At 46.8% G+C, this 27,696-nt stretch overlaps 1 protein-coding gene across 1 annotated transcript; it reads left to right on the forward strand.

Annotated features, from left to right (window-relative positions):
- UNC45B (unc-45 myosin chaperone B) lies at positions 1-27,579 on the forward strand. The gene is made up of 20 exons (XM_060258914.1): positions 1-161; positions 1,623-1,784; positions 2,114-2,150; positions 3,293-3,468; positions 5,219-5,308; positions 6,449-6,616; positions 7,622-7,790; positions 10,181-10,351; positions 11,372-11,543; positions 12,750-13,050; positions 13,994-14,088; positions 15,610-15,751; positions 17,380-17,520; positions 18,757-18,884; positions 20,428-20,494; positions 22,423-22,536; positions 22,620-22,735; positions 24,838-24,955; positions 25,078-25,233; positions 26,794-27,579. Exons 2-20 carry the CDS (start codon positions 1,623-1,625, stop codon positions 27,058-27,060), a joined length of 2,790 nt encoding a protein of 929 aa, XP_060114897.1. The 5' UTR covers positions 1-161; the 3' UTR covers positions 27,061-27,579.
- The last annotated feature ends 117 nt before the right edge of the window (positions 27,580-27,696 follow it).

Below are 27,696 nucleotides of genomic sequence, written 5' to 3' on the forward strand. Positions count from 1 at the left end.
TGTGCCGCGGTCCCTGGCTCATGACCATTTCATTGAGCTATATATAAACATACAAATCCAGGAGGGCAAACTTTATCAGTGCGCTGCGAGGGAGGAGACGGTGCAGGCCGTGCACTCAGCGAAGGAAAACTCAGCCAGCAAGTGAACATCCTGCTTTCCAGGTGAGGAGGGTTTGTGGGGTGAAGGGAGCATGAACTGAGATTTTATAAGAAAAAGATAGAATAAAAGCCAAAAGAATGTTTTGTTTGTGCATTAAGTATTATCCCCAGGGACGTGCATAGCATTTTTGTCCACACTAGCCATGGCAGGTGACTGTGATAAATCCCAGAGGCCCTTTGAAGCTGCCCAAATATGGAGAGGGACTGAAGTACTTGCCGGGGGTGTGTGAGAGCTCGTATAGCACAGTGACTAAGAGCAGCCCCTACAAAATGCCTGGTTCACATTTGGGCTGTGTCAAAAGCTCATTAAGAAGCCATTCCGAATGGTCACGTTTATCCCTCCAGCCTGTGATGTGGGAATAAATAATGCTTGCCTGCCAGTTGTAGGGATGTTATAATGATGACCTATCCTATCTCACAGTTCCTGCTTATTGTAGGTTGTTCATCCATTTTAACACTCTCTCTTTAGCTAACTGGTAGATTTAGGGGAATCCCACGTGAGCAGGGGTTACATTCATGTGGTTGTTGAACTGTTACACATTTTCTGGTTTTCTGTAAGATGTATGCTGAGTAAAAGTAATACATTAGCTTTACTTAGGGCTACTAGTTCCAGATTGTGAAATTCCTGGAGATTTCGGGAGGGGGGGGTGGAGCCTTGGAAGGGCAGTGTTTGGGGAGGGAAGAGACTTCATTGGGTTATAATACTATAGAATCCAACTTCCAAAGCAGCCATTTTCTCCAGACGATCTCTTTTTACCAGGACGTAGGGTTGCCAGCCTCCAGGCAGGGTCTGGAGATCTCCCAATTTTACAACTGATCTCCTGCTGGCAGAGATCAGCTCCCCTGGAGAAAATGGCTGCTATGAACGATGGATTCTGTGGCCCTGTAGCCTGCTGAAGCCCCTCCCCTTACCTCCCCAAGCCCTGCCCTCTCCCAGTCAATCTTTGGTTTAGTAAATAATTGTGAATGTAGTTTTTAATGACGGTGTATTGTATTCCCAGTGAGAATCTGGCATCCTTGTTTTCATCATCACCACTCTAACACAACACTCTTGGATTCACCTGTGAATCTTAGAGTGTTACACCAACATAGATACATCACTTCCAGGTTCATCCCAGAAGTGACGTCAAGATATTAGCACAACACTAGTGTGTTCCCACTACTCCAGTGAACATTAGCAGAAGCACCGGGGCTCAAGGCAGGATTAGTCCATCAAGATCATTGGTCCATCAAGGTTTTCTTCTGACTGGCAACTGCTATTCAGAGTCTCAGGCAGAGGGCGGTCTGCCCCTCAACTGGAGATGGCAGGGAGCAGTAGAGAAGAAAGCTGGACAAAATCACAAATGACCCTCTATTTGAAAACCATTCATTCTCAACTGCTGTAGTATCAAAAGCATTCTTGAAGTCCCTAGATGTTTGAAATCACTCCTGTTCCAAGAATGATATGTTGGCACCTTTTCCTAGATGGAAGACCCCGTGCAGCTGAAGGACGAAGGGAATAAATATTTCCAAAACAACGATTATGAGAATGCAATTAAAAGCTACTCAAAAGCGCTGAAACTCACCAAAGACAAGACACTCCAGGCTGTTTTGTACCGAAACCGAGCAGCTTGTTTTCTGAAAAAGGTGAGGCTACGAGAGGGAAGGGAATGCTCACAAACAGGTACAGAAAGTAATGTTTGTGTTTATTGACCACCAAAGGAGTCAACATCCTTGTTAAGTAGCCAAAATGGAAAAGGCTAGTCTAGGGAAGAAGACGAGGAGAATCTGGCTTACATCTACCCCAAGAAGTTGGGTTGGCCTGCAGTAGAACAGTGACATTTGAGCCTTGCTGCACTTTAGAGGCACCAAGAAGACTGTTGGGGTACATGAGCTTTTGAGAGTCAAAGTTCCAAGTGATTACAGTGACATTTCAGAATCGCTAATGATGGCTTTTCTTCTTCCCCAAATCACAGGAGAGCTATGCCCAGGTGGCAACAGATGCATCTAGAGGTAGGTTTGAAAACAGCTCTGGATTTGTGAGATTTGACCTAGAGGCATTTTGGCTAGCAGCTTGCTGTTGTCTTGCTGATAAGGTGACCAATGATGTGGGGAAAAAGCCCACCAAAAAGGAAGGATAATGTTGGCACCAAATTTGCATGTGCTAGGGATGCCAGCCTCTAAGTGGAGCCAGGAGAATTACAGCTCATGTTCAGATTACAGAGATCAGTTCCCGGGGGGGGGGGGGGGAATGGATGCTTTGGAGGGGGATTCTTTGGCATTGTCCTCCTTAGGTTCCACCCCCCCTCAAAATCCACAGGAGTTCCCCAACCTGGGTTCCCCCCACCCTCCACGGGCAGTCAAGGGGGACCTGGCAGCCTGTGCTACTTTACGCTCAAAGCTGCAAATTTACACATGATTACAATAAACAAATACAATTCTTCGTAGTGCAAGGCCAGTTGTGCCTGTGCAGTGGGCAGACCTCAGCTCATTGAGTGATAACTTGTCTGTTGAATCCAAGGCTGGCCTAGACTGTCTGGCACCCTAGGCAAGGCTGACTTCTGGTACCCTCCCCCCCCCCCACACACTGATAACGTCACTGAGTCACATGGGGGCGCCCAATTCGGCACCCTAGGCAATCGCCTAGTTTGCCTAGTGGCAGGGCCGGACCTGGTTGAATCTCTACAAAAAGTATATTGAGTCACAAATTGGGTTGCCAACCTGCAGGTTGTTGCTGGAGATCTCCCACTGTTACAACTGATCTCCAGGGAACAGAGATCATTTCTCCTGGGGGAAATGGCTATTTTGGAAGGTGGACTCTATGGCATTCTACCCCGCTGGGGTCTCTCCCCTCCATGAACCCCGCCTTCCCATGGCTCCACCCCCAAATCTCCAGGTATTCCCCAACCCAGAGTTGGCAATCCAAGTTCAGACCCACTTCAACCAGTTCTACTGGATTAAAACAATACCCAAACATTCCAGGGAACAAGAATCCAAAAAGAGGGCTGTCCTTTGCAAAAGAGGAAATTTGCACACCCTGCTTCTCGATGGAAAGGCAAAAGGCCTGCTTCTGAAATATTTGGATCAGGGCCCGGTTGTATTTGCACTACAAAACAAACTGACCATCCCTCCCCCCACTCGCTGTTTCCCAACAGCTATTGATATAGATCCTGCTGACATTAAGGCCTTGTATCGGCGCAGCCAGGCTCTCGAGAAGCTGGGCAAGCTGGACCAGGCCTTCAAAGACATCCAAAGATGTGCCACCATTGAGCCCCGGAACAAAAACTTCCAGGAGACCCTTCGCCGTTTGGGAGCTGAGATCCAGGAGAAGGTAAGTGCCAAGGAACCAGGAACTGGGAAGGGCTGGAAGAAGCATTTGCAGCCCAGAAACTGTTTCCCATCAGCTCACTTGGCAGCCCTCATGACGCCCTTCAAATAGGGTTGCCAAACACCCAGTGGGCCTTGGAGATCTCCCACAATTTGAATTGACTGCACTTCTATTCTTCAAAAATGTATCTAATCTTTTCTTAAAGCCATCTGAGCTCCTCCATATGGCAATTCAAGTTATCCGTATATATTGATTAAACGTGGTGAAAATGGCAGCTTTGGAAGGTGGATTCTATGGCATTATGCCTCATTGAAGTTCCTTCTCTCTCCAAACCCCACCCTTCTCAGGCTCCACCCCCAAAATTTCCAGGTATTTCCGAACCCAGAGCTGGCAACCCTATTTGCCATTGCCTGCCTTTGCAGAGTGACTCTCGTATTATTTGGTGTTCTCCCATCCAAATACTGACTGGGGCCCACCCTTCTTAGCTTCTGAGATCAGGATAGCCTGGGCTATCCGAGGGAGAGGGGTGGATGGATGGATGGATGGATGGATGGAGACAGACACACATAATTTTTAAACAAGGATGGCAATGAACTGGGTAAAGAGGACTAAGGCAACATATACCTGAGCACCAACTGTTGATTTTTTGGATCTATATGACACTTCATTTACAAATCTCTGGGTGTGAAAGTTCATCTGTTGTAGCAGTACCTGGTCACTCCATCTAACAAGGCTGATGGACATAGGAAGTCGAGCATCTCAGCTTCCAAGTTAATACATGCCAGATTGCAGACCAGGGTTTTTTTTGAGCAGGAATGCACAAGAATGCAGTGTCAGGGGGTGTGGCCTGATATGCAAATGTGTTCCTGCTGGGCCTTTTCTACCAAAAAAGCCCTGGTGCAAGCTATTGATCTTTTATCCCTTTTGTCAGAAAGGGAGTGAAAGCCACACTATGTGGGATATTCTCTGTTGTGAAAAAAAAATCTGTGAATGTGAAGTCTTTTCTTGTGATATTCCTTGATGTGTTTTTGAAGAAGCTATTTTGCCTGGTTAACTCCACAGCTGGCAAAGTTACTTAAACTAAAAAGAGAGATATGGGGGGCGGGGGGAGTTCCCAGTAGGAAGATGAGAATAACAGCAGCTTAAATTGCATAGATGAAGTTCAAAGACAGGCATGGAAGGGCCCATTCCTCCTATTCCAAGATGTTTGTCTCAGCAGTAACCTGAGTTTTGAGAACTAGTGGCCCCTGCAAGTTAAACAGTTTTAAATGCTAGGTTGAATCAGCATGGTATAGCCCCAGACTCTCAACTAGAGATTCCCACATCTCCACATGATGCCTGCCTGGGCCAGTCAAAGCTCTGTCAGAACTCTCTCAGCCCCCACCTACGTCACAAGGTGCCTGTGGTGGGGAGAGAAGAAGAAGAAGACGACACTGGATTTATATTCTGCCCTCCACTCTTGCTGACCCAAGGCCATTCCAGCAGGTGCAAGTGGAAGAGTGGGGATTCAAACCCGGTTCTCCCAGATAAGAGTCCGCACACTTAACCACTACACCAAACTGGAAGGGAAGGTGATTGTAAGCTGCTTTGAGATTCCCTAAGGTAGAGAAAAGTGGGGTTTAAAGACCTACTCTTCTTCTACCCACCCCCCCTTTTGTGGGTAGTTGGTATAGAATTTTTTTTTTTTAATCGCTACAGTTTCCTACTCTCTAGTCTAAGGCCTGGCCTGTGCTCTTTCTCAACTCTGCTGCAGTTGCGGATCCAGTTCTCGACCGATGCCAGAGTGCAGCAAATGTTTGAAATTCTGCTGGATGAAAACAGCGAGAAAGAGAGACGGGAGAAGGTGAGCATTGTCGAGAAAGACCCTAGGAGAGGGATTCCTGCTGGGAGCATGGCTGTTTTGTGTCATTTTTTTCCAGGTCCGGAAATGTTTTTGAAAGTCACAGGAAGCAAGCTGGAGCATCTGCCTCCCAAAGATGTATAAGCACAGAGGACTTACTACATGTTTTATTGTCCTTGTGTGTGCATCTGTCCATGTGAGTCTCACCATGTCTGCCTGAATCCTGCCAGCAGATGTATGCTGTGAGTTCCATACCCAGAACTTAATTCCTAGGTGTGTAGGAGCCCCATGGAACCAGTAGGAGAGGAGACATAAGCCTCCCCTCCCCCGTACCACTTCTCCCTTCTTCTTATGCACATTTTCCCAGCCTGCAATAGCCTCAAGAAACCACTGTTTTTCCACTGGGGGAAAGAGGCATAAAGTAAACTATGTTAAAAAAATGTTCTTTCTTGGCTGAACTATATAGATCAGAGGTGGCCAAACTGTGGCTCGGGAGCCACAGGTGGCTCTTTCACACATATTGTGTGGCTCTTGAAGCCCCCACTGCCCTATTGGCTGGCTTGGAGAAGGCAATTCTCTTTAAATACCTTCTCCAAGCCAAGCCAGCCAGCAGCTTGGAGAATGCATTTAAAGTTGCTTTCTATCTACCTTTCTCTCCATCTCCCTCCCCCCCATCTATTTGCCTTCCTTCCTTCTTTCCTTCCTGTCTTGTGGCTCTCAGACTATCTGATGTTCATGCCATGGCTCTCAAACATCTGACATTAATTCAACATGGCTCTTATGTTAAGCAACTTTGGCCACCCCTGATATAGATGAAGCTTCTCTTTTCATGAAATGGCATTAAATCCTTGATCTGGGAGAGGGGTGCTCTGTCATATTGGTGCTTGGGGGGCAACAGTGGGAGAGCTTTTGGAGTTGTGGCTCCACTGGTAGTCCTCCTGGTGGCTCTTGGGTTTTGGTTACTGTGTGACACAGAGCGTTGGACTGGATGGGCCTGATTGGTCTGATCCAGCGTGGCTTCTCTTCTGTTCTCATGTTATATCTTCATGAGTCTTGTTTGGACTGTGGCCACCTCCTGCCTCTAAGTGCCTGATGTACACAAACTTTCATTTTCTCCCCCCACCCACCCCTACCCCAAATCAGGCAGCAAACAACCTCATTGTCCTTGGTCGGGAGGATGCAGGAGCAGAGAGGATATTCCAGAACAATGGTCTGCCCTTGCTGGTGAGGCTGATAGAAACCAAGAATCCAGAGCTGATCCTCGCGGCAGTGAGGACCCTTTCGGGGATGTGCACGGGACACAAGGCACGGGTAAGAGGGCTGTGGTGTAAAAGTTCTCTCCTTTGCGGTCTCCTGGGGATGCCAGCCTCTAGGTGGGACCTGGGGTTCCCCTGGAACTACAGCTCATCTCCAGACTACAGAGATCAGTTCCCCTGGAGAAAATGGATGCTTTGGAGGGTGGACTCTTATGGCCTTGTACCCCATTGAAGTCCCTTTCTTCCCCAGGCTCCACCCCAAAATCTCCAGGAACTTCCCAACTTGGAGCTGAAACCCTGTCAGGGCAGACCCTGGCATGCGTCACATGACTAGATGACTCTTGGGGGTCTCTATGAGCGCTACGTTTCTGTGACATATCATCGTTTGGCAGTTAATGATTCCCATAGGAAAAGAATTGCATTAGTTTAGTGGGGATCATTTGTTTCTGGAGTCAACGTCCTTCTACCTCAGAGTGCCTTTTCCAAAAAGCAAAGAGTGGAGCCTGGTTTTTCTTCACCACGTTGGAGCAGTAGGTGCTTCAGAAGGCCCAGAAAGCATCGCCTTGGTGTCTGTGAAGAATACCCATACAGATACACCTCCCTCCCTCAGAGAAAGATGTTTGGCTTCACAACCTCCTAAGATGTTGTGATCAGTCCCTCCCAACCTCTTCTAGGATGCCATTTTGTTGTGGCCTCCACACCAACTGCTCTCAAAATTCCCATGGCGTCCATAGGCTGAAAAAGTTTGGGGACCCCAGTGCTTGTTTGTTGTGGCACAACCATGAAAAACAATAGGGCTCACATGAGGGTTGCCAAACTCCAGGTGGGTTCTGGAGAGATTCCAAAATTATAACCAAGCTCCAGACTACACAGCTCAGTTCCCCTGAAGAAAATGGCAGCTTTGAAGGGTAGATTTTATGCCATTATACCCCACTGAACTCCCCCTCCACAAACCCTATCCTTTCCAGGTTCCCCCCCTCCAAACCTCCAGGAATTTCCTAGCTCAGAGTCGACAACTCTAGCTAAGACCCAAATAATCCTGCTTTCTTTCTTTGAACAGGCCACCGCCATTCTTCACATGCTGGGAATCGACAACATTTGTATGTGGATGTCCATAGACCACGAAGAGATCTCGCTGGCCGTCTGCCACTTTCTACAGACCATCACTGACTCTTTAACTGGGGAGGGCAAGAAAGATGAACACGGGAAAGAAGATGCTCTGGTGCTGGGTAATTATCTTTGGCATCAGCCCGACAAAACTGATGAGTGACCCTAAAATTGCTCTAAATGTCTTAATTCTGGAGCAGATGATCAGGAGGTAACTCACTGACATTGGTGGCCTGGCAGAAGGCCCTCCACCAGTCAGAGAGGCCTGTTTCATCTGGTTCCACCAGGAGATCAACACTTGATATTCTTGGTTCAGTTTCCCCAGATTCCACCACTCTTGTTCCCAAGTTTCCTTGGGTAGAGGGAACGGCTGCAACACCAGTTTAAATCTGGTATATATGAATTTCATATTGCATAACTTTCTTCCATGTGTTGAAATGTGTCAGTGTGTCAATGTGGTTTAAAACCAGAGCTTAATTTGAGCAGGAACACAGTTCCAGCTGGCTTCGTGTCAGGGGGTGTGGCCTAATATGCAAATGAGGTTCTGCCGGGATTCCCCACCCTACAAAAAAGCCATTTAAAACAACCAATTCTAATCAGTCCACATGTTATTTATTAGCCCACCTTTCTATCTGTCTGTAATCTAATCTATCATGTATGTGTGTGTGTGTGTGTGTGTGTGTGTGTATAATTTTTATCCTGAAAGAAATAAAGAACCAATTTGTGTATCACTTTTTGGCCTTGTTGCCTGGAGGCCATTCCGAAGTCCCCCCTAGACGGTCAGGCAAATGGCCATTTAAAACTCCATTAGTGCATTTACATTTTAAAAATGAAGTTGCCTCAAGCCAAGACAGACTTTTAGCTCATCATTCTTGCTACTTTGACTGGCAATAGATTTCAGGCAGATAAAAGTTGTCAGTATTTCCTTCCTGTGCTCTTTTAATTGGAGATGGCTGGGGATTGAACCTGGGACATTCTGCATACCTGTTGTACATGTTGTACATGTTGTACTGCAGAGAACTGGCCCCTCCCAACAGATGAAAAGCTGGGATTGTGACACAAATTTACTACAACATCTATTCTAGATGAGCCAGTTTGGTGTAGTGGTTAAGTGTGCGGACTCTTATCTGAGAGGACTGGGTTTGCTTCCCCACTCCTCCACTTGCAGCTGCTGGAATGGCCTTGGGTCAGCCATAGCTATCGCAGGAGTTGTCCTTGAAATGGCAGCTGCTGTAAGAGCTCTATCAGCCGCACTTATCTCACAGGGTGTTTTGGGGGAGGAAGATAAAGGAGATTGTGACTGCTCTGAGACTGAGATTGAGAGCATAGGGCAGGATATAAATCCAATATCTTCTTCTACTAAAATTATTTTCACTGGAAGGTGCCAAAAAATTCCTTATGAATTAAGGCGATGCCTTTGTAATCTGGAAGCTATTGAATCTGTCTCTCATGTTTTATTAGATTGTCCATTTTATACTAAACTAAGAGGAAAATTTTTGAATCCCCATCTCTGCACAAGAGGTGATTTGTCTGAGTGTGCCAAGGTTCAGTGGTTACTTTCTAGTCAAAATTCTTTACTAACTGCTAATGTTGCCTATTTTCTCCAATTTGCAATTCAAACCAGGCAAGCCACTATTTGATGTATTTTATATATCCTGTCCATTTTTGTACTGTTTTAATAGCAGCTTATAACTTTTGATATGCCAATAAAGGTTGTCTGTCTGTCTGTCAGTCACCTCATAGGGTGTCTGTTGTGGGGGAGGAAGATAAAGGAGATTGTGAGCCGCTCTGAGACTCTTCGGAGTGGAGGGCGGGATATAAATCCAGTATCTTCTTCTACCTCACAGGGTGTCTGTTGTGGGCGGGGAAGGGAAAGGAGATTGTGAGCCGCTCTGAGACTCTTCAGAGTGGAGGGCGGGATATAAATCCAATATCTTCATCTACCTCATAGGGTGTCTGTTGTGGGCGGGGAAGGGAAAGGAGATTGTGAGCCGCTCTGAGACTCTTCGGAGTGGAGGGCGGGATATAAATCCAATATCTTCATCTACCTCATAGGGTGTCTGTTGTACGGGGGGAAGATAAAGGAGTTTGTGAGCCGCTCTGAAACTCTTCGGAGTGGAGGCTGGGATATAAATCCAATATCTTCATCTACCTCACAGGGTGTCTGTTGTGGGGGGGGGGGAGGGAAAGGAGATTGTGAGCTGCTCTGAGACTCTTCGGAGTGGAGGGTGGGATATAAATCCAATATCTTCATCTACCTCACAGGGTGTCTGTTGTGGGCGGGGAAGGGAAAGGAGTTTGTGAGCCGCTCTGAGACTCTTCGGAGTGGAGGGCGGGATATAAATCCAATATCTTCATCTACCTCGCAGGGTGTCTGTTGTGGGGGAGGAAGATAAAGGAGATTGTGAGCCGCTCTGAGGCTCTGAGATTGAGAGCATAGGGCGGGATACAAATCCAATATCTTTTTCTACTGAAATTATTCTGCATTGAGCTGCTGTCGTCTTCTGTGCAGACACCAAGAAGGATCTGAGGAACATCACAGTGCACCTTCTGGACATGCTTCCCAATAAGAAGGTATCAGGGCGAGGCCGGGACCAGGCTCTCAACCTGCTCAATAAAAACGTGCCGAGGAAGGATCAGAAGATCCACGACAACAGCCGTACCCTCTTTGTGATTGACCACGGTAAGCACACCTTTAAAAATCTCTCTTCTTGTTGAGATTTCCCGACAGAACAAAAATCAGTCTGAAATATTTGCACCCTCATCGCTTATTATTGTATTGTGTTGTATTTATTTATTTAGTAGGCTTCTATTCCGCCCTTTCCCATAACGGGCTCAGGGAAGATCACCATGTAAATTAGACAATAAAAACCTACAGTTTAAATTTAAAACAATACAATAAAACCAACACAGTGGAAGTTGAACAATAAAACGAAATAAGGTGCATCACCGGCGGAAAGGGCACTTTTCGCAACATGCAGCAGTTTTTGGCCCAAGAAGAAGTGACGGGGTTACAAATCAGATTCAGCACCACAACAAGGCTGTAAAGTGTGATGCCAGAACAAGGGAGGCCGATTGATGGAATAGTTGGTGGAATAGGACGCCCGCTGCCTCAACCAAAAGCCCAGCGGAACATAGCAGGAAGATGCGTAGCAGAAAGATTTGTAGAACGGTCCCATTTACAACACATGTTGGTCCAAGCTGTCATGACAACCTTGTATTTTCAGGTCATCAACTGTGGCTCAACGGTAGAGCTCCTGCTCTGCATGCCAAAGGTCCCAGATTCAGTCCTTGACACCTCATGCCGAAGGATTTCGGGCTGCAGGGGCCCTGATCAATGCTCCCTCTAAGTTGTGAAGTCTCGTGAGCAAAATTCTACTTTGTGAGCTACTGGCATTAAAGTTGTAAGCTACTTCATGGATTAGTTTGCTCTGGGGCCATTTTTCCTGAGCTAAGACCAAAATGTGTGAGGCAAAAAATGGAGGCAAAAAAACTGTGAGCTAGCTCACACTAACTCAGCTTAGAGGGAACATTGGCTATGATGTGATAGGTCCTTGCCTGGAGAGCTGCTGCTGGTCGGAGCAGATGATACTGAGCTAGAGTTACCCTTGGTCTGGCTTAGAGTAAATCAGCTTCTTAGGAATCGAACCCCACATTCTGACTTGAGCTCATCCTGTGTCCTTTGTTCCTTTGCCCTCCACAGGTCTGAAAAAGATCCTGAAACTTGCTGGCCAGATCCCAGACATGCCCAACTGCCTGCCGTTGACAGAGAACACTCAGCTGACAGCTTCTGTTCTTCTGAACAAACTGTATGACGACCTGCGATGTGATTCCGAGAGAGAGAACTTCCGGCAGATCTGCGAAGAGTACATTCAGTGAGTCCAGCTTTTGGGGTTTCATATGCATATTCAAGAACAAAGTGCAAACCAGGGACGTAAGTCTGTCTTTGGCATCCAAGACCAAACAGAAATTTATTATCTGAGTGGTAGAGCATCTGCTTGAAATACAGAAGGTGCCAGATTTAATCCCTGGCCTCTCCAGTAAAAAAGGTTCAGTTAAAAGACATTTCTCTGCCTGAGACTGTAGAGAGCTGCAGTCCTTCAGAGGAGGCAACCCAGTACCAGATGGAGCCATCTATGAAGCAATGTCATATGATAGTATACAGTCATATACAGGGGTGGAATTCTAGCAGGAGCTCCTTTACATATTAGGCCACAGCCCCTGATGTAGCCAATCCTCCAAGAACTTACAAAAAAGAGCCTTGTAAGCTATTGGAGGATTGGCTACATCAGGGGTGTGTGGCCTAATATGCAAAAGAGCTCCTTTTAGAATTCCACCCCTGTTCATATCTATTGTGATTCCCAGGACTTCACGAGGCCTACAGCATGTACTTCAGAGCTCTCTCCACACCCAGAAGGGATTTGACATACACTACCATTGCAATTGGTAGACAATACGAAGTCTCTGGGTTGGCTGTAAAGGTTAGAAGCCTGGTCTTCTGGTCAACAGGGCCGTGCTTTCTCTGTTCAACTAACTTCAAGGAACTTAGGCTGGAATACTGGAAGCTGTGCCTGACCAGTGGTCTATCAAGGTCAGTATGGTCTGCTCTGATGGGCAGCACTGTCCAGGTTCTCAGGCTGAGGTCTTTCACATTATGACTACCTGAGCATTTCAGCTGCAGATGCTGGAGAATGAACCCAGACTTGTCTGCATGCAAAGCAGATGCTCTCCCACCAAGCTCTCCCTTACAGAAAATGCACCTTCCTGGTCTGTATTCATGTACAGACACCCAGAGCACTGGCTTGGCCTTGACATACTATAAATCCAAGCACAACAAACAAAATCATTGCAAATATTGGAATAAGAGGAAAGGTGCATCATGGATGACAGCCAATCGGTGCCATACCCAGGAGCTTTTCCTTACTGAATCCAAAACTAAGAAGAATGAGTTTGTCGGATAGCAGAAATGTCCATTTGGCTTGACTGTGATAAAGACACTTTTATCTCCACTGCACTAACTCTTGTTTTGCTTGGCTTCACTTGAAGTTCTCAATATTTTCTGTGCCTCCACCTGCCTGTAGGAGCAAAATTGACCCCAAAGACATGGATAAGACTCTGCAAGCCATTCAGATAGTGTCTGGAGTCTTGCAAGGACCATTCGATCTGGGCAACCAGCTGCTGGGGATGAAGGGCGTCATGGAGATGATGGTGGCCCTGTGTGGCTCTGACCGAGAAATTGACCAGCTGGTGGCCGTGGAAGCCCTCATCCACGCCTCCACCAAGCTTAGCCGGGCCACCTTCATCATCACCAATGGAATCACCTTGCTGAAGGAAATTTACAAGAAGACCAAGAATGAGAAGATCAAAATCCGAGCTCTGGTGGTAAGTTCTCCTAGACCTATCAGGGTGGGGAGGGCGGTTGTGTTCATTAAAACGTCCTGAAATTAAGCAGTGGCGAGATTGCTCTGCTGATCGTTAGGAATGCAGACCTCCATACCATGAGCCAGTGGAATTCATCAGACTAAACTTTCATTTGCTGAGTAAAATTCATGTTCAGGTCAGACTAATGAACGGGGGGGGGGGGGGGGGGTTCATTATTAACCCTAAAACTTAAAAAGCTGGAACGCAATGTATATAACTGAGGTTGATGTTATACTTTGATGTTCTATTCTGAATGTATGTTTTAATCTAAAATGTATATTCTATTTGGTTGGTCTTTGACCGTATTAAACTATACTACTCCTGAACGGGAGTTGCATTGGGTGCAAAACAAAAAATGGTCATGCCAAACAGGAGAACCATGCGCCGCAATCTTGACTATGGCGTTCTCCACATTCTTATTTTACTTGGTGGTACATTCCTGTTTCTTGCCGGGGCGGGGGGCGGCGGGGCGGATAGATTTGTTCCATACATGCTTTGCTCCCTCTAGTGGTCAATTCAAAATCACACAGGTATATTTCCAGCATATCTTCCTGAAGATTTAAACTGCGGGTTTTTATGCCAGACATAAAACTGTATGATATCAAACTGACCACTAGGAGCAAAACACGTGGGGCAGAGCGGGGAGGAAGAAACAAGAAGTAAAGTGAAAATGCAGAAAGACTATAACTATCTTGGATGGAAAGGCTGTTCCTGTGTTTTTCTCTCACAGTTGCTTCCATCACTCTGGACGGATTGCATTTTGTTAACTTTTCATATAGCCATATAGTATGTTTCTGGCTCTTTTTTTAAAAAAAAATTGCATACTGCTCAGAAATTAAGATTCAAATCCAGCCCTTTGCCACACTGCACCACACATTGGTTCTTTTTCCGATTCTCATTCTAGGGTCTTTGCAAGCTGGGCTCTGCTGGGGGGACTGACTACGGGCTACGCCAGTTTGCTGAAGGATCTACTGAAAAGCTCGCAAAACAGTGCCGGAAGTAAGCAATTGGTCTGGAAAGCCCTGTTTTGATATGGCTGGGTATGGGATTATTATTTAGCTGTTCAGTCTCACCCTGCTGCCAGGATTCTTAGCAATATAATCTTCACTTTGGGGTGTTTGATCAGCGAGAGAAACATCTACCCTCCGTTAGCTGTGCAGTGGTGGAAAGAGCCATCAAGCCGCAACCAACTTATGGCTTCCCTGTGGGGTTTTCAAGGCGAGAGAAGTCCAGAGGTAGTTTGCCATTGCCTGCCCCTGCATAGCAACCCTGGATTCCATGGTGGTCTCCCATCCAAGTACTCACCAGGGCTGATTCCTTATTAGCTTCCGATATAAGATGAGATCTGGGTAGCCTAGATCATCCAAGTCAGGGCATCCACCATGTAGATGATTGAAAGGTTATTTTTAATAAGAAGCAGCAGATATATGAGGAAACAGCAATGACCCATGTGAGGTCGAAAGGGTGGAAGTGGGATCCAATCAGCCATTTGGGAGGCCCAGAATGAATCCAAAACATGCCCTCCTATTCAAAGGTAAAGGTAGTCCCCTGTGGAAGCACCAACTCTGGGGTGACGTCACATCAAGATGTTTTCACGGTAGACTTTTTTAACAGGGTGGTTTGCCATTGCCTTCCCCAGTCATCTACACTTTCCCCCCAAGCAAGCTGGGTACTCATTTGACCGACCTCGGAAGGATGGAAGGCTGAGTCAACCTTGAGCCGGCTACCTGAACCCAGCTTCCACTGGGATCGAATTCAGGTCGTGAGCAGAGCTTGGACTGCAGTACTGCAGCTTTACCACTCTGTGCCACAGGGCTCTTATATCTCACATAGACACACACACACACAATCTATATGAGACTGAAAAATATTTCTAAATGCCACATATGGGCTTGCAGGTTAGAGCATTCCTTTTACTGGGACTCCCAGGCTAAGAGTACCAGGGCTGGATTAACAATTAGGCCAAGTAGACACTGACCTACGAGTCCCACACCTTTAGGGGCCACAGGCCAACTCCCTTCCCCATTTCCCCCCTGCTTGCAGCCCTCCCAGCCTGCACGCACAGCCAGCAACTGAGCCGTTTTTTGCCCGCCTTGCCTGGTGCGGCTGCTGCTGGCATCATCGCCAAGTTTGCCTCTCTCTGCCTCTCCCCCGCAGCTTTGTCAAAGAGGCTTTTGAGAAGGTGCCTGCAGGCTGAGGCTGCAGCAGGGCACTCTGAGATAATTTGCAAGAGGGGCCCTGAGATTTTGATTGCCTAGAGGCCTCCATGGGGTTCAGTCTGGCACTGAAGAGTACCCACTTCCCTTCCCACTGGAGTAAGCTGCAGATGGAAAACCAAAATTCTAGAGCTATAGAGAATATTGGGGGAACTGAACAAGGAACAAGAAGGTTGGAGGCCACAGGGACCCCCAGATGAATGCAGACTTTGGGCAAAGTCTCTCTTCTTGGGGGATATAATAGTTTTGTGCTGCAGCAGTCTCGGCAGTGGAAGAGATTAATGTTCAGCTTGTGTTCCTCCAGATGGCTATGCAACCCCGCCATAGACACCCGCACTCGGAAATGGGCCATAGAAGGTCTAGCCTATCTGACCCTGGATGCTGATGTCAAGGATGATTTTGTGGAAGATGAGCCAGCCATGCAAGCCATGTTTGACCTCTCCAAGGTAATGCCCACACATTTGCTTGCACATGTGCAACACAATTGCAGATTCTCACACGATGTGATGGCGTTGAACAGGGGTGGCCAACGGTAGCTCTCCAGATGTTTTTTGCCTACAGCTCCCATCAGCCCCAGCCATTGGCCACGCTGGCTGAAGCTGATGGGAGTTGTAGGCAAAAAACATCTGGAGAACTACCGTTGGCCACCCCTGGCGTAGAAGGTGTGCGTGTCACAACAACCTTTTTTAGTAAACATACTTATTGTTCTCTAAACACAGTCAGTCATGCCTGTAACCACTGGGGGTCCTGTGGGGGCACTACCCTCTGACTTCCAGGGGGCCCTCCAGGAACGCTGCCTGCTTTGCTCCCCCCACCCCTTTTTGCTGGTGAAGTGTCATCAGCAGCAGCCAGAGCCGGAAGAGTTGAGCAGGGCACAGTGCACTGCAGCAGCAAAAGCCGCAGGCGGAGAGGAAGGAGGCAGAGGAGAGGGAGGTGGAGGAAGCCGTGTGGAATGGACTGGGCAGGGGGGAACGGGTGGAGCTGCTGGCTGCAAAGTGCTGAGATGGGGGCTAGGGAGGTGGAAGGACCCCTCCCCCCCCCCGCTTGCATGCAAGGTGCGATCCCTTCTGGACTCCGAAGTTTTAGGGTTGGCTGCCTCGACTCGGCCACTTTCCAGTTTTCGCTCCCATCCCAGAAAGCTTCTAAGAAGCAGTGAGCGCTGCAGTGGATGGGAACGGGTGCCTCCCGACTTCTTTAAAAGCACCCCCCGCAGTCAGTCCTCCTCTTCCTTTGCATATTTAAACTCTGCCAATAGGCACTAACCACTCTGATAGCTTGATAAACGGGGTTAGACAAATTAATGTAGGGTGAGAGGTACGTCAGTGTATTTTAGTACATACCGTAAGTGGGACTTCCATGTTTCTACCCAGAATATCTCTGAATGCCACAGGGAAGGGCTGTGGCTCAGTAGCAGAGCATCTGCTTGGCAAGTGGAAGGTCCCCGGGTCAGTCCCTGACATCTGCAGTTTAAAAAAGGATCAGGTCATAGGAGATGTGAAAGACCTCTGTCTGAAACCCTGGAGAGCCACTGCCAGTCTGAGTGGCCAATACTGACCTCAATGGACACAGGGTCTGATTCAGTATAAGGCAGCTCCGTGTGTTTAAGTGTGAAGGAAGAGGGAGACCAACACCAGGAGGAAGCTTTGTTCTCCTTCCCCTTGAAAGATCATCTCTGGGGCAAACAGGCTGCCACCCTAAATGGGCCTTTGCTTTGGTCCAGTAAGCACTTGAAACTCTTGAAAGCAAATGCTAAGCACCATTAGAATCAGTGTTCCCTCCAAGCTGAATTAGCGTGAGCTAGCTCGCAGATTTTTAGCCTCCAGCTCACAGATTTTTGCCTTAGCTCAGGAAAGGAGGGCCCCAGAGCACACTAATTTATGCAGCAGCTCACAACTTGAATGCCAGTAGCTCTTGGAGTAGAATTTTTACTCACACAAGACTCTGCAGCTTAGAGAGGGGGCATTGATTAGAATAGGCCTGATTTTTAACAAGGCCTACCGAACACAACCCACACTTGAGAGGAAGTCATCCGTGGCTTTGAATATCTCACAAATTCTCATTCCATCCTCTGCAGACAAGCGACAAGACCATTTTGTACTCCGTGGCGTCCGTCTTGGTCAACTGCACCAACAGCTATGACGTCAAGGAAATCATCCCAGAACTTGTGCAACTGGCCAAATTTTCCAAACAGCATGTGCCCGAGCAGCACCCCAAGGTAGGCTGGAATCCCAGAAGGATGGATGCATAACCTCAGGAGGGTCAGTAGCCCAGGGGCTCCGAGTTGCTAGGGCATCAAACAGCAGGACGAAGGAAGAGCAAAGGGTGTGGACACACACACACTGGCAATGGAGCTGGAGGGGGACTGGAGTCAGCCAAACCCCATAGAGGAGGCAACCTCCCCCCTCCAGAAGACTAGTTGTATGAACGTGGCCAGGAACCAATGCTATTGGGAGGGGCAGGCTGGCCATCATAGGCGTTGCTGGGGGAGAGAGCATTCTCTTGAGGCTATGCCCAGCATGGGATCAGCAAAAAGTGGTGGCCTCCAATTCCAAGGATAGGTCCAGATGTTGGAGAGGGCCTTGAGGTTGTACAACTGACCAAATTTTCCAAACAGCACGTGCCCAGGCAGGTGGTGTTCGAAAGATTGCGTATAGGAAAGATGGACCACAGCACCCCGCTAAGTCTGCTGCACACATCTCGGCTACAAGGCCCCCAATGCTGGCAAACCCACTTACAGGGTCTCAAAGGGTGAGACTGAACCTAGGTAATTCCCTCGCCCCTAAATCAGCCGGTATCATAATACCCCTGTATAAATCAATGGTGCGGTCTCGTTTGGAGTACTGTGTACAATTCTGGTCGCCGCACCTCAAAAAGGATATTATAGCACTGGAAAAAGTCCAGAAGAGGGCAACTAGAATGATTAAAGGTTTGGAACACTTTCCCTATGAAGAAAGGTTGAAACGCTTGGGGCTCTTTAGCTTGGAGAAACATCGTCTGCGGGGTGACATGATAGAGGTTTACAAGATTATGCATGGGGTGGAGAAAGTGGAGAAAGAAGTCCTTTTCTCCCTTTCTCACAATACAAGAACTCGTGGGCATTCGATGAAATTGCCGAGCAGTCAGGTTAAAACAGATAAAGGGAAGTACTTCTTCACCCAAAGGGTGATTAACATGTGGAATTCACTGCCACAGGAGGTGGTGGCAGCTACAAGCATAGCCAGCTTTAAGAGGGGATTGGATAAAAATATGGAGCAGAGGTCCATCAGTGGCTATTAGCCATAGTATATCTCTGTGTGTGTGTGTGTGTGTGTGTGTGTGTGTGTGTGTGTGTGTGTGTGTGTGTATGTATATATATATACACACACACATATATTGGCCACTGCGTGACACAGAGTGTTGGGCTGATCCAACATGGCTCCTCTTATGTTCTTATGTTTTGTTTCTCATCCAGGACAAGAAGGACTTTGTCGAGAAGCGAGTGAAGCATTTGATCAAAGCCGGAGTCACCTCTGCATTGGTTTGCATGGTGAAAGCAGACAGCGCCATTTTGACCGATCAGACCAAAGAACTCTTGGCTCGGTAAGCTTGCCTACGCTTGTGTGTGTTCGAAAATTGGGTAGGAGGGCAGAGTTGCATTGGTAAAGGAATCATTTCTGCTTATGACTGTTAAGTATGTTCACTTGTGGTTTCAGCACCACTTAAACTCATTATGTTTCAAAGGTCATGCTTTGTTTCCGCTCTGTTTGAGATTCCTCTTTGTTTCTAGATATCTGTAGTCAAAAAACTTATACTGTTTATCCCATCTGTACTTGACTATGTTTGTACTTGACCATGTTAACTGCATTGAGTCTCAATGAGAAAGCCAGATTATAAATAACCTTAAAGTTAATAGCAGAGTGATAATTTTTATGAAAGATGGCAACATCAGTACAGGAAGTAATTATGAAGGCCGTACCTGAAGAAGGCTTCAGATCCTGCTGTATTGTGGGATCTCATAAGCAAATGATACAGCCAGGATTGGATGCATTTCTACCCTACTATACTCAAAACCTGCTCTTGCTTTTAAGGCAATACAGCATGCACGCTGAATTGTTATGGAGAAAGAGGCAAAACAGAAGTGGAAAGGCATCATCACTGCCTTTTGCATGGGGGAGGTTCCAGGATAATCTCAGATGTCTTCACTTAAAGCATCTCGGTTAGCTGGTCTTGGGAAAGACCTCTCTACGACTGAGACCTTGAGCAGCTAAAGAAGAGGAAGATGAGCTGGTTTTTATACCCTGCTTTTCTGCACCCAAAGGAGTCTCAAAGTGGTTACAATCACCTTCCCTTCTTCTCCCCACAACAGGCACCTTGTGAGATAGGTGAGGCTCAGAGAGCTCTGACAGGAGTGGGGAATCAAACCCAGTTCTCCACATTAGAGTCCCCACCTCTCTTAACCACTACACCACCCTGACTCTATAGCCAGAGCACTGAGCTAGACGGACCACAGATCTGATTCATACTGGTGTCTGGGTAATGCTGTTGAAACACAGTATTCCAGAGTATTTCAGGGTAGAGCATCATTGCTTCAATCCTTCCCACGAGACTGAACACATAAAGCTGCCTTATACTGATCCTTGGTCTATCAAGGTCATTCTCATCTGGTCTGACCGGCAGCGGCTCTCCAGGATCCTGGTTTCCCGTCTTCCACATCACCTCCTTCCCAATCCTTTTAAATTAACGATGCTGGGAAACTGAACCCGCTGGGACAATCTGCAAGAAAAGCAGATTTCCATTGTGCCATGGCCCCACACTGTAAAACACACTTACGTCTTCATCCATAAATTGTAAGATGGAGATGGGCTGTAGCTCAATGGTAGAGCATCTGTCTGACATGCAGAAGATCCCAGGTTCAGTCCTTGCCATCTCCAGTTAAAGGATCTGGCAGTGGGTGATGCGAAAGAACCCTGCCTGAAACCCTGGAGAGCTGCTGCCTGTTTGAGTAGACAATTCTGACTTTGATGAACCAAGGGTCTGATTCAATATAAAGCAGATTCATGTAAGCTGCTCAAGGCAGGGTCCCGTAAAGTGTCAGGCACAATCATGGCACCATACAAAATTACAATTGTATCTATTTTGGCAGTGTTTTCCTTGCCTTGTGTGAAGACCCCAAGGACCGTGGTACCGTTGTGGCTCAAGGAGGTGGAAAGGTAACTGCAATTCTACTTGTTTCCTACTTGTATCTGATGAAGGGAGCCATAACCCATGAAAGCTTAGACTCTGGGAATCTTATTGGTCTTAGTCCTTCTGCATGCAAATCTTGCTCTCCTGAAGTCCTAAAGACACTTTCCTGGGATATAACCCAAAGGCTAAAATGGTGCATATTTCTGAATAGACCTATTTAGGATGGTTATGTTAGTCGTGGGCTTTGAGACAGAATGCAAAAGTTAGAACAGGATAACATCCTTTATGAGGACCACATAAAACATTACAAAGCTTTGGGGCACAGCAGAAGTCTTCTTTAGCTTGCAGAAGAGCCTTAGACGATGAGGAAGCTTGTCTGCTAACTGCGGGAAGTTGGCTTGTCCTAATAAAAGTGATCCTCATCTATTGCTTTTGGGCTCCCTGTTGGGGAAAAGCCATGCAGGTTATCTTTAAAGCCTAATGTGTGCAGCAATGTGCCCTCTAAGCTGAAGAGTCTTGTGAGCAAAAATTCTACTTTGTGAGCTACTGGTATTAAAGTTGTGAGTGACTGCATAAATTAGTGTGCTCTGGGGTTTATCCTTCCTGGGCTAAGACAAAAATGTGTGAGCTGGAAGCTAAAAATCTGTGAGCTAGCTCACGCTAACTCAGCTTAGAAGGAACACTGGTGTGCAGTCCAGTTTCTTTAACATCGAGGAGAGTCAGAGTACAATAGTATGCAGAGTTACTCTGGTCATTGGGCTTAGACTGCACTGCTGGCTTCTTCCAGTGTGCTATTATACAGAAGAATGAAGTATGAATTACAGAGCCTACATAAGAAGGAATGCACAGGAATATACAGGGAACTGCCTTTCATTGAATCAGACCTTTGGTCCCGCAAGGTCAGTTTTATGGACTGGCACAGCAGCTCTCCAGGGTCTTAGGCAGAGGTCTTCCACATCACCCGCTGCCTGGTCCTTTTAACTGGAGATGGCAGGGATTGGCCCTGGAACCTCTTGCATGCTGAACAGATGCTGTACCACTGAGCCATAGCCCCTTCCGTAAAAGTTCCAGACTGAAGAAGAAGAAGATATTGGATTTATATCCCGCCCTCCACTCCGAAGAGTCTCAGAGCGGCTCACAATCTCCTTTACCTTCCTCCCCCACAACAGACACCCTGTGAGGTGGGTGGGGCTGGAGAGGGCTCTCACAGCAGCTGCCCTTTCAAGGACAACCCCTGCCAGAGCTATGGCGGACCCAAGGCCATTCCAGCAGGTGCAAGTGGAGGAGTGGGGAATCAAACCCGGTTCGCCCAGATAAGAGTCCGCACACTTAACCACTACACCAAACTGGCTCTCCAGACTGGCAGCTGTATTAGCCTGTAGCAGCAAAATAAAACAGGAGTCCGGTGGCACCTTAAAGAATCACAAGATATGTTCCAGTTTAAGCTTTCGTCAGTCAGATTTCACTTCATCAGATGCATGGAGTGTAAATCCACTTTGAATGGCTTGATTTGTCTTTAATGGGTGAGTTTCCAGCTGGCCTCTCTTTGTAACATTTCCCCACTCCCAGGGCCTCGTTGTAGAAAAAGCCCAGCAGAAACTCATTTGCATATTAGGCCACACCCCTTGGCACCAAGCCTGCTGGAACTGCATTCCTGCGCGTTCCTACTTAAAAAAAAGCCCTGCCCACTCCCATCTGCTTATTGCTATGCTTGTCACTTTAAGTCTAAAATAGCTGCCATGAATGTACACTTGATTCACCTGGTGAGTTCTGACTCACAAAAGTTTAAGAATGAATGTTGTTAGTCTTAAAGGGCACCAATGGATTCCTGATTTATTGTGCTGTCCAAAAACTGGGAAGGAAACTGTCGGAAACTGATCCTTTTCTTTCATTTTGAGATGCTTAAGACAAACGTGCTGGGATTTAGTCTTCTTTCTTCCACGTTCATCAACAGGCCTTGATACCGTTAGCTTTAGAAGGCACAGAAACTGGCAAAATAAAAGCATCTCATGCACTTGCAAAGATTGCTGCCGTCTCCAATCCAGATATAGCATTCCCTGGAGAGAGAGTGAGTAAACCTCTTGTTTGCTATAGACTTCATGATGCAGTGGGAAGAGCCAGGGAATGCTAAGATGTCTGCTTGTCCTGTAGGTGTATGAGGTCGTGCGGCCGTTAGTCAGCTTACTAAACACAGAGCGAGATGGGTTACAGAATTTTGAGGCTCTGCGTGGTCTCACTAACTTCTCTGGAAGAAGCGACAAACTCAGGTAAGCTCTATAGGAGGGATTCCTCATCCTTTTCGCGCCTGCGGACACATTTGGAATTCTGACAGACATGGCGGGCGCAGCTACAAAATGGCCTCTGCGCAGCTCCCATGGAGTTCCTTGGTGGTCTCCCATCCAACGTAGCTTCTGGGATGTGAGGAGATTGAGCTAGCCTGGGACATCCAAGTTAGAGGACCAGCACAAAACTGGGCAAAATTAGAAAATAAGGGAAAGTTCATGGGTGGGCTTCTGACACTCTTTCATGGATGTAGGCAGGGCCTCTTTTTGTAGAAAAATACCCAGCAGGAACTCATTTGCATATTAGGCCACACCGCCTGATGTCACCATTGTTTCACACAGGGCTGTTTGTAGAAGAAGCCCAGCAGGAACTCATTTGCATATTAAGCCAGACCCCCTGGCACCAAGCCAGCCGGAACTGTGGTCCTGCTCAGAAAAAGCCCTGCATGCGGGATTGTAGTTAAGGGTATTGCTGGGACGTTCTCAGCTGCTCTTTGTTGGCAGAGTAATTAACACAGCAATGGTGCACAGCCTGATTAAAGAGTAGATAAAGATTTTTTTAGGAATTAACATACTTGCTAGGAAAGAGGAGAGCCAGAGACAGGTTCCTAATGACATCTCTAACTGAGACAGAGGGTAAAACTGAGTGTGGCACACCCGAGAAAAAGGGGGAGATTGTCCTCAGAGTTTCAATCTGGAATGACACTTAACAGGCGAGAAGAAGGTGCTGGACTCACTATCCTCTCTAATTGTCTTCTTGCTGCCTCCTGCATGGTCTGTCTTCTTCTCTTCTTTGTACACCAGACATGGCCTTTTCCAACACTTGTCACCCTGGATGGCCAGAGGATGCTATTGCAGCTACCAGTGCAGAAGGGGTCAATTGAGCTGAGGGGTTAATTGGGTTCCAGCTGGTCCTTTTAAAGCGGATTGCTCTGGTCTAGAGTCTGGACAAGCTGTCCATTTCCCCACTCCAGTCTGTTTCCCGGTTTGCATTTATAACCCCAAGCTTGACTGGGGGCAGCATTCTGATTTTTTAAAAAAAAATACCATCAGTGCATTGTGTTTGTTGGGTGAAGGACTGTGTAGAGTTCCTTTGGATAGAACATAGCAAGACTTTGGAGAAGAGCAGTAGAGCTAATAAGGCTAGATAGGCCAGTTCCTATGGCCATCCATTTGTATGTTCTGCTGCAGTAACTCACAGAAAGCTCCTACCTTGCCCCAAATGTTGTTAGTCTTGAAGGTGCTACTGGACTCTTGCTCTTTTCTACAGACAGACTACCACAGCTACCCATCCTGAACTTCCTTTACTCCAAAGCACTACTCTTAGGGCTTCCTTCCTTCCTGCTGACACCTTGTCTTCTTGCTTCTTCCTCTGAGAGCCAGTTTGGTGTAGTGGTTAAGTGTGCGGACTCTTATCAGGGAGAACCGGGTTTGATTCCCCACTCCTCCACTTGCACCTGCTGGAATGGCCTTGGGTCAGCCATAGCTCTGGCAGAGGTTGTCCTTGAAAGGGCAGCTGCTGTGAGAGTCCTCTCAGCCCCACGTACCTCACAGGGTGTCTGTTGTGGGGGAGGAAGGTAAAGGAGATTGTGAGCCGCTCTGAGACTCTGAGATTCAGAGTGGAGGGCGGGATATAAATCCAATATCATCTTCTTCTTCTCTTAACTGCCACAAGACAGAAATGTGCTCTCTGCAGTTCTCTCCATTCTAGCCTCCAGATAGCTAGAATACTTCCTCTTGCTTTCCTGACTCAGTATGGAATTCCTTGACAACAAAAGGTAAGGCAGCATGGTATAGCCTGATCTTGGAAGCCAAGCAAGGTTGGTTCTTGGAAGGAAGACCACCAAGGAAACCTTTGCAGAGGAAGACAAAGGCAAATCACATCTTATTCTCACTTGCCTTGAAAGACCCTTGCTATAGTCGCCATAGGTTAGCTGCAACTCGACAGCACGATGCGCACACTCACACACATGTTCAGAAGGCTTCTATTTCTTTTCCAAAGCAACAAGCTTAGAACAGCACCCCTCCTTCTTTCGTGCCCAACCAGTTTTAAGCTAACACTGATGAATGTTTCCCCACTACCGCAGGCAGAAGATTATCAAAGAGAAAGCCATGCCCGAGATTGAAAACTACATGTTTGAAAACCATGACCAGCTCCGACAGGCGGCGACAGAATGCATGTGCAACCTGGTCATCAACAAAGAGGTACAAAGTGTCCCGCTCTCGCTGTTTTAAGGGAAGGAGGCCTCCAGATCCTCAGACCCCTAGAACAATTCCTCTTGGCTATATTTGAAACCGCTTGCATTTAATTTTTCCCCCCTCTGCAGGTTCAAGAGAGATTCCTAGCTGAGGGAAATGACCGGCTCAAGCTAATTGTGTTGTTGTGCGGAGAAGATGACGAGAAAGTTCAGAATGCAGCGGCAGGAGCCCTAGCCATGCTGACGGCAGCACAAAAGAAGCTGTGCCATAAGATGACCCAAGTGGTAAGAGCCGCATTGTCCAAGAACATATATATGTAAAGAGAGGGTGAGTCAGCAGCTCAGTAGGAGAGCATCAGCCATGTAAGTGGAAGGCACTATGTTTGGAACCAAACAGGGGTGGAATTCTAGCAGGAGCTTCTTTGTATATTAGGCCACACACCCCTGATGTAGCCAGTCCTCCAAGAGCTTACAAAAAAGAGCCTTGTAAGCTCTTGGAGGATTGGCTACATCAGGGGTGTGTGTACTAATATGCAAAGGAGCTCCTGCTAGAAGTCCAGCCCTGGAACCAAGCATCTCTAGTTCAAAGAAGCAAGTAGAGGATGTGAAAAGCCTCCACTCGAGACCCTGGAGAGCCGCTGGTCAGAGTAGACCACACTGGCTCTGATAGACCCCTGGTCTGACTCAGCATGAGGCAGCTTCATGTGCTCTGTAGAGGAGACTATGCATTAGGGGCATTTCCAAATTCCTCTCTGATAGGATCAGCATATTTAGGGGAAACTGCATATCTGAGGTCTCCATGTTGTGTTGTGTTCATCCATGTTTTCCACTGTTGCAGCTCTGATTTTGGCCTTGCAAATGTTAGATACCTACTGCTATGGATGCATGGATCGTGACACTTAGAAAAACTTATATGTATCCAACAAATGCAGGCTGGAACACTGTTTACAGATACTCATGCAATCCTAGCGCATATTTAAAACTGCTTTTATACTGGGATGGGTGGGTTTTGGCTAGATGTCTTGTTCTGTTCACTAACTCAGAAACATCACTAAAAGGCAGAATGTGGACAGATTAAATAAATGTGTGAGCCAGAATGGGGTAATGGTCAAGAGTGACAGACTTTAATCTGGAAAACTGGGTTTGATTCCCCACTCTTCTTCCGCATGCAGCCGGCTGGGTGACCTCTCAGAACTCTCTCAGCCTCACCTACCTTGCAAGGTTCCTGTTGGGGGGAGAGGCAAGGAAGGTGATTGTAAGATGCTTTAAGACTCCTTAGAGAAAAGCAGGGTATAAAAACCTATTCTTCATATGTAATGGCCAAACACCCATTCCTTATTTTAGGGGGAGTTAAATATCTTCAAATGCTCAGTTGTATTGTTGTGGTGTAGCAGCGACAAACATTCTCGATGTGTGGTTATTTTGCATTTACAAAGAATAATTGCTCCATTCTTTGCTATGGTAATGGACCATTCGGTACAAGAACTAGTTAGTCACTTTGATTCTCCCTGCCAAGAAAATGGGTATCTCTTTTTTAAAAATGTGGCCATTTATACTAGAGTAATGCACTTCCCATCCACTTTTAGTGCACGTTAGTGATGGTTTTCAAGTGGATTTTGATGTTTCACGGAGCAGAATCCAGTTACAAAGTGCTCTGAAAGTAAATGGAAAGTGCATTATCCAACATGTGTGAAAAGTGCCAAATTATGTTGGATGCTTGAAAGAACTCTGCTAACGAGACATGCACATGTCCTGTAACTAGCTTTAATGACAGCATTATTGAACAGTCAATTGACTGCATCATACAGTGAATAAAATTCCCCTGGCTTGTTTTTCCTCTTGCAGACAACCCAGTGGCTGGAGATTCTACAGAGACTTTGCATTCATGACAAACTGGATATCCAATACCGGGGACTAGTGACTGTTTATAACTTAATCCAGGCTGACCAAGAGCTGGCTAAGAAATTGGTGGAGAGCGAGATGTTGGAGATTCTGACCGTGATCGGCAAGCAGAAAGATAACCCCAGCTGCCAGCATGTGCTCAAAGTGGCCCGTGACTGCCTTATTAAATTCATGGACTATGGTCTGATCAAGCCTGTGTCTCAGCCATAAGGACACAGCAAGCAGAAATCGAAAATGATGAAGACTAGGAAAGCAGAAAGGCTGAATACATGCCAAAATCACCATAAGAAAACATGTAAATTCCTATACTAATGGGTTAAATGCATGCCAGAATTTGGTTCCTGCACTGACAGTTTTTCTCTCAGGAAGTTAACTGCCCAATAAAGCACTCTGGCTTCAGAGAACATTGGATGTGCTCAAAGCCTTATGTGTCTGAAGCAGTGGCTCACGAAAGCTCATACCCTACCAGAGTTAGTCTTCAAGGTCCTATGAGATTAGGCCATATATAGAATTCCATATTCTGTATATAGTGCCTCTTATATGGAATACAAAATTGCCCCTTTGGTATTTTAGGAGTTATGAGTAGTTTTTATAAGTATTATCCTTGCTATTTAATACATTAGCTTTGAGAGAGGTGAGCACTCAGACTTTTTGTATATCAACTAAGTGATTTTATGGGATTGTCATTCTAGGATGGCAGTTTCTTAATAAAAGTAGTTCTTGGCGGAAGGATGCACTTGTCTGGCTTGCTTAAAAGTGGTGGCGGAAAGTGCCACCAAGTCACAGCTGAATTATGGTGACCCCCATGGCATTTTCAAAGCAAGATACTTAAGGGGGTGTGTGTGT

The sequence above is a fragment of the Heteronotia binoei genome, chromosome 18, assembly GCF_032191835.1.
Source record: "Heteronotia binoei isolate CCM8104 ecotype False Entrance Well chromosome 18, APGP_CSIRO_Hbin_v1, whole genome shotgun sequence".
NCBI lineage: Eukaryota > Metazoa > Chordata > Lepidosauria > Squamata > Gekkonidae > Heteronotia > Heteronotia binoei.